The sequence below is a fragment of the Anomaloglossus baeobatrachus genome, chromosome 5, assembly GCF_048569485.1.
Source record: "Anomaloglossus baeobatrachus isolate aAnoBae1 chromosome 5, aAnoBae1.hap1, whole genome shotgun sequence".
In the NCBI taxonomy this organism is placed as follows: Eukaryota; Metazoa; Chordata; class Amphibia; order Anura; family Aromobatidae; genus Anomaloglossus; species Anomaloglossus baeobatrachus.
Genome location: NC_134357.1, coordinates 194,741,940 through 194,754,992, shown reverse-complemented (window position 1 = coordinate 194,754,992; position 13,053 = coordinate 194,741,940). Strand labels below are relative to the sequence as shown.

General features: G+C 41.6%; 1 protein-coding gene across 5 annotated transcripts in view; it reads right to left on the bottom strand.

Moving 5' to 3' along the window:
* The window catches only part of DLG5 (discs large MAGUK scaffold protein 5), a 343,229-nt gene that overhangs the window by 35,532 nt on the left and 294,644 nt on the right, over positions 1–13,053 (bottom strand). For all 5 annotated transcript variants that reach the window (XM_075349077.1, XM_075349073.1, XM_075349078.1 and 2 more), the window contains 4 exons: positions 10,967–11,129; positions 7,891–8,021; positions 7,623–7,787; positions 2,627–2,810 (listed from right to left, as the gene is read on the bottom strand). In XM_075349077.1, the coding sequence (XP_075205192.1) occupies positions 2,627–2,810; positions 7,623–7,787; positions 7,891–8,021; positions 10,967–11,129 (643 nt within the window). The remainder of the gene's footprint in view (positions 1–2,626; positions 2,811–7,622; positions 7,788–7,890; positions 8,022–10,966; positions 11,130–13,053) is intronic.

The following is a 13,053-nucleotide window of genomic DNA, read 5'->3' as shown; positions in this document are numbered from 1 at the left end:
TCACTACAGACAGGGGTGCAATCCCTCCTTCAGGGCCAGTCGCACCCCTTACGGCGCCTCATGCACTTCCTCGGGAAGATGGTGGCAGCCATGGAAGCAGTTCCCTTTGCGCAGTTTCATCTGCGTCCACTTCAATGGGACATTCTCCGCCAATGGGACGGGAAGTCAACGTCCCTGGACAGGAAAGTCTCTCTTTCCCAGACGGCCAAGGACTCTCTACAATGGTGGCTCCTTCCCACCTCATTGTCTCAGGGAAGATCCTTCCTGCCCCCATCCTGGGCAGTGGTCACGACAGATGCGAGTCTGTCAGGGTGGGGAGCAGTGTTTCTCCACCACAGGGCTCAGGGGACGTGGACTCCGCAGGAGTCCACCCTTCAGATCAATGTTCTGGAAATCAGAGCAGTGTATCTTGCCCTACTAGCCTTCCAGCAGTGGCTGGAAGGAAGGCAGATCCGAATTCAGTCGGACAACTCCACAGCGGTGGCATACATCAACCACCAAGGGGGGACACGCAGTCGGCAAGCCTTCCAGGAAGTCCGGCGGATTCTGATGTGGGTGGAAGCCACGGCCTCCACCATATCCGCAGTTCACATCCCCGGCGTAGAAAACTGGGAAGCAGACTTCCTCAGTCGCCAGGGCATGGACGCAGGGGAATGGTCCCTTCACCCGGACGTGTTTCAGGAAATCTGTCGCCGATGGGGAGTGCCGGACGTCGACCTAATGGCGTCCCGGCACAACAACAAGGTCCCGGCATTCATGGCGAGGTCGCGCGATCAAAGAGCTCTGGCGGCAGACGCATTGGTTCAAGATTGGTCGCAGTTCCGGCTCCCATACGTCTTTCCACCTCTGGCACTCTTGCCCAGAGTGTTACGCAAGATCAGATCCGATTGCAGCCGCGTCATACTCGTCGCCCCAGACTGGCCGAGGAGATCGTGGTATCCGGATCTGTGGCATCTCACGGTCGGTCGACCGTGGTCACTGCCAGACCGACCAGACTTACTGTCCCAAGGGCCGTTTTTCCATCAGAATTCTGCGGCCCTGAACCTGACTGTGTGGCCATTGAGTCCTGGATCCTAGCACCTGCAGGATTATCTCAAGGAGTCGTAGCCACAATGAGACAAGCTAGGAAGTCAACGTCTGCTAAGATCTACCACAGAACGTGGAAGATTTTCTTATCTTGGTGCTCTGCACAGAGAGTATCCCCTTGGCCATTTGCATTGCCCACCTTTCTTTCCTTCCTGCAATCGGGGTTGGAAAAGGGCTTGTCGCTCAGCTCCCTTAAAGGGCAAGTCTCGGCACTGTCGGTGTTTTTTCAGAAGCGTCTAGCACGTCTTCCTAAGGTGCGCACGTTCCTACAGGGGGTCTGTCATATTGTGCCCCCGTACAAGCGGCCGTTAGATCCATGGGATCTGAACAGAGTACTTGTTGCTCTGCAAAAGCCGCCCTTCGAGCCTCTAAAGGACGTTTCCTTTTCTCGCCTGTCACAGAAAGTGGCGTTTCTTGTCGCGATCACATCGCTTCGGCGAGTGTCCGAGCTGGCAGCTTTGTCATCCAAGGCTCCTTTCCTGGTGTTCCACCAGGACAAGGTAGTGCTGCGCCCCATTCCGGAGTTTCTCCCTAAGGTCGTATCCTCGTTTCATCTTAATCAGGATATATCCTTGCCTTCCTTTTACCCTCATCCGGTTCACCGGTATGAAAAGGACTTACGTTTGCTAGATCTGGTGAGAGCACTCAGAATCTACATTTCCCGAACGGCGCCCATGCGCCGTTCCGATGCTCTTTTTGTCCTTGTCGCTGGTCCGCGCAAGGGATTGCAGGCTTCTAAAGCCACCCTGGCTCGATGGATCAAAGAACCAATTCTAGAGGCCTACCGCTCTGCGGGGCTTCCGGTTCCTTCAGGGCTAAAAGCCCACTCAACCAGAGCCGTGGGTGCGTCCTGGGCATTACGACACCAGGCTTCGGCTCAACAGGTGTGCCAGGCAGCAACCTGGTCCAGTCTGCACACTTTCACCAAGCATTATCAGGTGCATACCTATGCTTCGGCGGATGCCAGCTTAGGTAGAAGAGTCCTGCAGGCGGCAGTGACATCCCCGTAGGGGAGGGCTGTTTTTTTGCAGCTCTAACATGAGGTATTTCTTTACCCACCCAGGGACAGCTTTTGGACGTCCCAATCGTCTGGGTCTCCCAATAGAGCGCTGAAGAAGAAGGGAATTTTGTTACTTACCGTAAATTCCTTTTCTTCTAGCTCTTATTGGGAGACCCAGCACCCGCCCTGTTGTCCTTCGGGATTTTTTTGTTGTTTGCGGGTACACATGTTGTTCATGTTGAACGGTTTTTTCGGTTCTCCGATGTTTCTCGGAGTTAATTTGTTTAAACCAGTTATTGGCTTCCTCCTTCTTGCTTTGGCACTAAAACTGGAGTACCCGTGATACCACGGGGGGGTATAGCCAGAAGGGGAGGGGCCTTGCACTTTTTAGTGTAGTGCTTTGTGTGGCCTCCGGAGGGCAGTAGCTATACCCCAATCGTCTGGGTCTCCCCATAAGAGCTAGAAGAAAAGGAATTTACGGTAAGTAACAAAATTCCCTTCTTAAACAACTTAAGCAGTCAGTTTGTACATCCCACATACGTCAAGAATGAAGTCCCCTGACATCAGCCCTTCCAGTGCACTGGATGCATTATCCTCATCTAAATCCAACACATATATTCCATGAAGGTTCCCTCCACAGATCTGCATTCCAAGCTCCACAGGAGATTTAGACAGAATGACTGTGCGGACCTCTGTGTGTTTCTTTATGCCATCCACTGGAGTCCTAGTAAGGAAAAGAAAACCAAAACTTTTTTACATTATGTTGTTATTGTGAACACCACAGAGAAGTGTATCAAACTTGGTATGTAAAAATAGAGAATTTAGATACCCAAAAAGTTGTTACTGATGAGATTATATGATGATGGGAGGAACTAGAAACAAAGGTAAAAATGCCGGAGCCTGAGTATAATACCAGATGCAGGGGACATAGAGCTAAAACACCACTCCAACGCGGAGAAAAAAAAAAGCTGAAGTGGTGCTTTAAGTTTAGCATTTTTCTTTTTTCATACACATAGTGTTTGTTTATCCCACTTCACAAACAATGCATTCACAAACAGCAATTCTGGCCTGGGTTTTCATACCTTACCAAAATATTGGGTGGAGGGGATTGCGTCATTCCATGAGCCCATCGGCGTACCCATGGCACGATCATGGGGTGCCGAGGGGTTGTCAGGATGGCCAGCGGTCTACTGAAGAACCTCATGCCTGTCATGACGGTATTCCTGTGAAAGTCAGTCTGTAGCTGGCGTTCATAAGAGACCATGATTTTCAGTATACACAGCAGTACTGTAGTATATAATGTAATTGCTACAGTAAAAGGTGAAAAAATGTTTATAAGAATATGAAAAAATAAAAACATTACTGATGTAGCCGCTGTTCAGAGGCATCAGGTCTTACACAGTGCAGTGTGACACGGAATTGCCTGTAAATAAAGTCTATGGAGTGTTAGAACGATGCTCCAAAGACTTTGTTCATCAGACTCGCACCGGACTACTGTCGGATCAACTGGGATTATTGGTTTAGTACTGGGGATGTCTGATAGACACTAATCCATTACTAACACCATGGACCTTCCTAGCCTGATAATACCAGCCTCCAGATGTTTGCTTTACCTTTGCTGGTTATCAAAAATGGAGGAACCCCACATTGTTTTTATCTTTAAATTACTTATTTGGTAATAGATGTAAGATCGATCGATCTATCATCTTTGCACATCTTTAACGTTACTGATTCTTTGAATGTATGGTATTTTGGTCCATGTCACACAGATGACACATGTGCTATACAAATCTTTCATGGACCCAGAGACTTCTATTGACCCTTTTCATCTGTGCTGACAGTAAAAAATGTACATGTCTCCATGTGGATCACACAGACACACGGCCAGTGTGGAAACACGGAGGTGTGAAAATCCACATAGATTTTAATGAGTATGCATAATGGTTTTGTTCATCTGTCCTAATAAAGAAAAAAACGTAACCCAAAAGACCTATAGTAGGTACGAAAAGTATTCAGACCTGTTTAAATTTTTCACCCTTTGTTTCATTGCAGCCATTTGGTAAATTCAAAAAAGTTCATTTTTTTCTTATTAATGTACACTATGCACCCCATCTTCACAGAAAAAAAACTCAGAAATGTAGACATTTTTGCAAATTTATTAAACAAGAAAAACTGAAATATCACATGGTCATAAGTATTCAGACCCTTTGCTCACACACTCATATTTAAGTCACATGTTTTCCATTTCCTTGTGATCCTCCTTGAGGTGGTTCTACGCCTTCATTGGAGTCAAGCTGTGTTTAATTAAACTGATAGGACTTGATTTGGAAAGGCACACACCTGTCTATATAAGACCTCACAGTGTTTAATAAATTTGCAAAAATTTCTACATTTCTGGTTTTTTTTCTGTCAAGATGGGTTGCAGAGTGTACATTAATAAGAAAAAAATGAACTTTTTTGAATTTACCAAATGGCTGCAATGAAACAGTGAAAAATTTAAACGGGTCTGAATACTTTCCGTACCATTATACGTCTTTTGGGTTACATTTTTTTCTTTTCATTAGGACAGATGAACAAAACCAGTTATTCTGGCATTTTTTTTCCTATGAGTCCGTAACAACCTGTATTATAAAATTCTGTCTGTCTTTTCTAGGTTAAAGCATTATTTGAAAATTTGCAATTTTATTTAAATTACTTATTTAAAAGGAAAAATAAATAAATAAATATATAATTTTTCTTTTTTTTACAATATTTATAACTACCCCACAGGGACTTCAACATGAGATCTTTTGATTGCATACGTAATACACTGTACTAAACATGAAACTGTTAGAGTTAAGTTTTGCTCACACTGGCGCTAGCATCAGACAAGTGCTATCTGATGTTTTATCGGATAGCACTTGCTCCAATGTTATGTCGCTTGGCAGAAGATGGATAAATTAAGCTCTATATTCTCCGCACCTGTGATCTAATTCTCACATGTGAGAGAATCGGATCACGGTGAATGACACTCTGCTCAAACTCGCAGCTATTATACTATGGAGCAGGGCCGATCAGTGTATTTTCACATTCCCATTCGGCATAAGAAAAAAAAAATGCAGCATGTGGGGATTGGCAGCATAAATCGGATGGCACGCACACCTCCAAGTTTATGGGTGCTTGTAAGTTATCAGTCTGCACTCAAATGACATCCAAGTGCAGTCCGATTTCCAAGGACTCACAGAATAGAGAAGATAGACAAATTTTGTTCCAGAATACTGTATATTAGAGCCCAGGCTTCACTGTATTACATAAAAAACACTTATAATACTCACCTAGGGGACGCTTCGGTCCGATGGGTGTCACTGCTCTTTGGACCGTCAACTCCTCTCGGCTGCAATCTCCGTCCGCCTTCTTCCCAGCCCAGTGTGGATGACGCATCTACATGATTCGCACAGGCCGACATTGCAGTCCTGCACAGGCCACTTTGATCTACTCTGCTGAGGGCAGATCAAAGTAATTTAATGTGCAGGCGCAAGGAAAGTTTAAAGACCGCCCGTGCAAGCGCACTACAGAGAGGAGGCGCTGGACCGGAGTTCAGCGACACTGACTGGACTGGACCACCCCCCTAGCTGAGTATTATGAAAGTGCTTTTCACGTTATACAGCGCGGCCTGGGCTCTTATATACAGTATTCTGGAATCCTGTATATAAGAGCTCAGTGGTGGTGGCCGCAGCTTATAGTCGCAAAATCTGGTGACAGGTTTCCTTTAAAGTAATAGAAAGCCACAATGGTCACTGAAATAACTTGAAACTGACAAAAGTAATTTTCAATTTAAATTTACTAAATATCAACTACTTACAATTAGAATTTGGTTTTGAATTGAGTTCAACAGAAAAAAGATGAAAATGGCCTGGACATGTGTTTACTCGTAACTTAATATTTTGCTGCACAACCTTTTGAGGCATTCACTGTAAACATACACGATTTGTAACTCTTAGGGTACGCTCAACACAAGCGTATGACTCGCACGATTATCGTATCGCATCATCCGGTACGACTGGCTTCTCTCCTGACAGAAGCGGGTCTGCTGCATGTATTTCTATGCAGCTGAAACGCTCCTGTCCAGAGAGTGTGCGGCCATACCGGGTGATGCTGATGCGAGACTCACCGAGTCACTCGCAAGTGTGACTCCGGCCTTAGTGAGACTACTGCACCTGTCCACAGGTATTTTGGCCCACTCCTCATGATGAAACTGCTTGATCTGTTTCAGGTGTTAATGTGACTACTCTAGACTGTGGGTCTCAGCTCATTCCCCCAGATGTTCAATAGGATTTAGATCATGGCTTAAAGAAGCCACTTCAGAGTCCAATGTTTTGTTCTTAGCCATAATTGATGTTTTTAGGGTCATTATCCTGTTGGCAGGCCTATGACATGTGACTCAGACGTAGACTTCTGACACTGGGCAGCATATAATAGTCTTGAGATTTCCTTGTATCATGTTCAGATCCAAAATACCCTGTGCCAGTAGAGGCATAGCAGCCCCAAAACATACACAAGCCTCGTATATGTTTCATAGTAGGTACAATGTTCTTTTCTTTATATGCTTCATTTTTACATTGGTTAACATACAGCTGATGTCACTTGCCCAAAAATCCAGTATTGTCTCATCTGTCCAAAATACATTTTCCCCAAGGCTTTGTGTCTTGTCAGTATGCTTTTGACAAATTCCAGTGTTTTTTTTTCCATTTGCTTTCAACAGTGGTTTCATCCTTTGTAGTCTTCCATGTCCACTTTGCTCATGACAGCTATGGATAGTGCAATCGAACACTGATGGACCTTGACCTTGGAATTCACCTCTAATCTATTTGGAAGTTGTACTAGGCTCTTGATTACCCTTCATATTATCAATCTCTTCAAATTGTTATCAATTTTGCTCTTCCGGACGAATCCAGAGACATTTGGCTACAGTCCCATAGACCTTAAACTTCTGAATAATATGTGCAGCTGTAGTAAAAGAAACATCAAGCTCCTGTGACAACACTCTCCTTGGCTTCCTTTAGTCCATGTTCAGTGTGACACCAAACAGCACAGTGAATATTTTTCTGAATTGAAAAAGCCAAACTGGTTGATTGTACATTTTTAGACACCTGTGATCTAAATTACAGAACACACCTTAGTTTCACATGTCCCTATGGTCAGAGTATTTGCAATCTTTTCTAGTGATACCATAATTTTCATTAGTTTGAGTTTTAATTTTCTCTGTTGAACCATAATTCAAAAGCAATGTCTAATTTTCATTATTTGATAATCCGTAAATTTAAATTTTAAATTACTATTGTAAGATTCAAGTTATATCAGTGACTATTCTGGACTGTTCATTAACAGAAGAGGACCAATAATTTTGCCAGAACTGTAGCAGACATGGAGCAATAATTAATAAGTGCTCATGACAGACATATGTCTTGCAATGTTAACTGGTTAAATAAAAGGTTTCAATCTTTGTATATTATGAAAAAGTGATAAGGTTTTCTGAAAGGGAGAAAAGAAATATCACCTAAGTGAGCTACGAGGGCTTGTACTAGGCGTGGTTTCTTTTGAAGGTGGGGTTATGGTCCCCTCATCTTGCTCACTCACAGTGTCAATGACAGAATGATTGTCGGGTGTCGCAGCACCGCTTCCGTGAGGCGTAGAATGAGAAGTACTAGAATCCAGGCGTGAGCTGGTAAAAAAATTCACAAATTAATGCATAGAAAAACATGCAGTAGTTGTAGAAAACTAAAGGATTGTGGTAATGACTTAGAAAACATGACTGCACAAAATACCTGGAACGTGAATGAAGTGGCTGGCACATGTGAGGGTTATACTGAGCCAGGATTGTAATGGTATCACACTGCTGTCCAATGATCAATCGTGCTTGCTGCTCTGTTGCATTTCTCAAATTTATACCATTGAACTGCAGGAAAAGTACAAAGGTTAGTGTAAAAAAAATGTACAAAAGGATTTTTTTCCTTTTGTTTTACAACCTAAAAGACTACTTAAAGGGTTATTGTCATCTCCCAACGTTTTCTATTTCAAACTACTGTATTAGTAAAGGGGGCGTCTGATAAGCATTACTAATACTGGTGCTTGATGCCAGCTATCAATTCACAGCTTGCTTCGACCCCGTATATTACCCCATTTGCCACCGCATGAGGGCAACTGGGAACAGTCGAGTACACTGCCTGATTTGGCACATCTAATAGATGGGGAGACTGCTGGCTGCTATTTTTTAGGCTAGTAAGTGCCCCATAACCATGGCCCTTGCGAGCCCAATAACATAAACACCCAGTTGTCTGACCCCTGGCTGTTTTTTTTAAATTATTTGTCCAAATAATTAAAAAGCTCAGTGTGGGATCCCCTCTCTTTCAAAAACAACCAAAAGCTGACAACTGAGGATTGGAGCAAGCAGCTGCTGCTGTACCTGTCATGTTTATGAAAATTAGGAAGAACCCCAACAATCTAAAATTATTAACTCTGTTAAATAGCTGTACAAGCTATCTCTGCATCACTCTATTATCTCTCTTTATCTCTATATCTACTGTATGTATTTATTTATCTATCTATGTAGCATTTATCTAGCATCTTTCTGGCTTTGCACATCTTTTACACATAAAAAAAAATAATCTCAGTATCATGCGGTTTTTTCTGGTACTAATCAGATGTCACAGGGAGGTGTCAAGCAGCCATACGGACGGCACATGGATGTCACACGGACCATACAACACGTGCGTTTTTAACAAGGATGTGTGAAAGGGGCCTAAGAAAGCATAGGCTTGTTTCCAAGCAGAGTGGCAGATGCAGGCATTGCCTGCATTAAAATAAGCACACTGGTTTTCACCTGCTATAAAACCCAAATTGTTCGGATCTGCTTATTATTTCTGTGCTATTGAAAAACATTATTTTTTCTAATTAACTTAACGGGGAACTATTATAAGAAAATGACGGAAAGGATATCGGCACATCCAACGTAAAATAATTTCTTTCTTTATTGTCACATATTATTAAAAATGTCCATCCATATTCAGAAGACCCTGACGCGTTTCCGACGCAGAAGAGCGTCCTTAATCATAGGCTAACTTTTTTTATCAAGCTCTAGACATTTATATGCAAAGATCAACAATATAGTTAGAGGCAATACATAAATCATACATTCAATATCGTACGTAGTAGTTCTAGACAGAATACACTTTATAATAGTCCCCAACTTCCTAGAGGTCATTCTGACAAAAATCAGAGATTAATTTTCTCTACAGCTCATAGTGTTCATTTTCAGCAAATAAAGGCAATAATTCTTAAATATTTGCCTGTGGTCAATCAGGATGACAACCTGGGAAAGGTATTAAAAAATGGCTGCATGTGTGTGGCAAGATGAGGTCGATCCTTGGGAAACATACTTTCCCCAGCCTTTTTTCCACAGCAAACCGACAACATTGGTTGCAAGTGAAAGGTTTTTATAGGTGTGGGGATCTAGATGTAATGTATGTTCTTTTGCCTAAAATAGAAAAACTGTGATTTCACTTCCTTCTGGTAAGATGCACATGATAAAAGATTGTATCAATTGTGATACAGATCATGCAATTTATTGTATTGAATGTGCAACATGTGAATTGCGCTATGTTGGATATACTTCTCGTAAATTAAAAAAACGTGTGGCTGAACACATTGCAAATATCAATAATGGCAATGCTTCATATTCAGGAGTTGCCAAACACTTAATAACTGCACATAGGGGATGGCTGGATAGCTTCTCCTTTTCTGCTATTGAGAAAGTCAATGCATCCACTAGAGGTGGTAACAGGATGAAAAATCTAGCTTTGAGAGAAGCCTATTGGATTCTTACACTAAAAACCAAATTTCCAGTAGGTAGGAACTAAAGAAATGAGTTATATATATATAAAAATATATATATATATATTGAATAAAAAGAAAGGAAGGGTAAAAAAAAAATAAAAAAAATTCTCTCTCCAATGTGTTCAGTCACATAGTTCGTTGCAAATATAATGAGATTAAATATGACTTGCTCTTTGTCGTTGCTGAAATATTATTAATGGTACTTTATATGAGAAAACTATATACTACGGTGTTTCACAATCCCTTCCCCTTCTTTTTGTCCAATCCTACTTCTTTGTTTTTAGTGTGCGATTTTAATCATGTGTTACTTATTGTCTCTAACTATATTGTTGATCTTTGCCTATAAATGTCTAGAGCTTGCTAAAAATGTTAGCCTATGATTAAGGACACTTTTTTGCGTCGGAAACGCGTCAGGGTCTTCTGAATATGGATGGACTTTTTTAATATTATGTGACAATAAAGAAATAAATAATTTTACGTTGGATGTGCCGATATCCTTTCCTTCTATTCAAGTTATAGTCCACCTGGCGGACTTCATATCGTTGCACTCTGTGGATGTCTGTTGTTATAAGAAAAAGACATTTTTTTCTCATACCACAATTTACATTAAAAAAAAAAAAAAAAATAATAAAAAAAAAATAAATTTCACACAGGGTGGGGGAGGGGGGGGGGGGTCTGATTGCAACCAAAGCAGCCCCGGAAGTAGTGTTTCAGCTGAGCGAGAGACTGGTAATTAGCGAGAGACTGGTAATTAGAACAAATTTGCTCTAGGCCCCCTATCCCTTCTACCACCATTTTAAAGCGCCAAACTTATATAAGGACTGGTGTACGGGCAGATATCCGGGATCAACTCCAGGACATAATTTTTTTTTTTTTTTAAAACCTGGTTGGATTCACTGATCCAGATCACTAACTGTGATGGATTTTTTTTATTTCGACTTTCACTGAAAATGTCTATGTGATACTAATTCTAAAACATTGCAAATTTATAATAAAATGTTGCATTACCTCTAGGAGCTGATCTCCATATTCCAGTCCGGCTTGTTGTGCAATGCTTCCAGTCATCACTTTCGAGACAAAGACGCCCCCACTCTCGCCACCTCCAATTGAAATCCCTAATGGTTCAGCTCCTTTCTGTACCTTAACATGTCGAGGCTCATCTACAAGTGGTCTATAGAGAAAACATACAAATTAATTTACCAGTAAAATGTACACTACAGTACATTGTTCACATAGATAAAAAAAAATAGACAGTAACTATCTTCTAAGAGGTATTAAAAACCTCAAACCCTCAGGGGTTATTTGGCTGTGAGTAAACTCTTAAAGTGAACCTGTCAGGTGCAATATGCACTCAGAACCACGAGAAGTTCTGGGTGTATATTGCTAATCCCTGCCTAACCGTCCCTGTATCTAATAGCATACATAAAGAGCTCTTTGGAAAAACTATTTCTAAAGATCCTCCATGATATGCTAATGAGCGCAGGGACTAGTCACAAGGGCGTTAGACAGAGATTAGCAATATGCACAGAACTGCTCGTGGTTCTGGGTGCATATTGCCCCTGACAGGTTCCCTTTAAAACATCAATCCATTTAGGAGTTTTTATTTTACTGCAGCATGAAGGAGCTGGATCCCGGGAAAAGAAAACTACTCTTGGCAATGGATCTACCTTCTAGCTCATTACTGCAAATTGCAGGGAAAAAAATAACTGCATCAAGTGATGTGTGGGAATAGAGCCATAGCTTAGGTATTTATAGGAGCTTAACTAAAAATCTACCAAAGTTTGACTAAAAAGCTATGTGACTAAAAACATGGCACCATGTCCTACAGCATCAAGCACATCTGGAACGTCATTGGTCGTCAATTGCAAAAAGAGCTGCCATCAGCAGATTTTGATGTTCTGATCAAGTCCATTCAGCATAGCAGAACATTCCTCAGACAACTATTGTCAGGACTCTGGCTATTCTGATAACCTTTTGGGCATTTTTGCATCCTTCCAAGATGGCATCCTCTGCTATATTCATCTCAACGTGTTTTTTTTGTCCTCCTGCCTTTATAAACCCCAGTCCAGCCTCTTGTCCTCTGCTTGAGTATTTTGACTGGTTTCCTGCACCTAGTGGCTTCTCAAGTTCCTCCACCTACTCCAGCAGTTCCTGTGTGACACTCCCGTTGCTGCTCATCAGAGGTTCTGATACCTTCACCTATTGCCAGCTTGCCTACTGCTTCCAGCTGCTGTTCCCTTGCCCTTTGCTGCGGGCTCTTGCTTGAACTGCCTATGCTGACACGTAAGCTGGTTTGCTTAAATAAGTGCGCTGCCGCTTCCATATTTGAATAGGTGTGGTAGCAGAGCTCAGGACTATTCTGGACTCTAGTAAACTGCTCTGCATCTGTTCTGGACTTTAAGAGACTTTGCTAAAGCATCTAATAGTGTCAACAGAGCTTTACTGCACTGCTATATAGCATAATTCTGTGAGGTTTGCAAGAGACTTTCCTGATAGGCTTCATTGATACTTTCACTGTGTTTATGGACTTGTTTGTTTTCCCCTGGCACTTGTTTGTTTATCACCATGTGTTACAATTCAAACTTTATCACCTATAAACCGGGTTCAGTTGTGTCTTTGCTCCATGCAAAAAGATTCCTCAGTTATACATTATAATTATTACAACTATATTAATAACCTTACTGAAAACAGAGAAGGCAGTGTAAGTGCGGGGATTTCTTCCTGAGGCATTCATACTCTATTTTGAATACATCAAGATGTTTTAAAAATGTTGCTTTCATTTTTTGTTTTTTATCATTTGCATACAAGTCCGCATACATACAAACACTCCTCAGTATTGAAATTTACTGTAATTTTTATACATACACTATCATGAAAAAGTATTCATACCCCATGAACTTTCACATTTTTTCACATTACACCCACAAACGTAAATGCATTTTATTGGGACTTTATATTATATACCAACACAAAGAAACAAGTACTTGCCAAGTGTAAAGGAAATTATACATGGTTTTCTAAATATTTTAAATATATAATTTGAAAATTGTGATTTGCATTTGTATTCAACCCCCTGTAGTCTGATACCCTTAAAG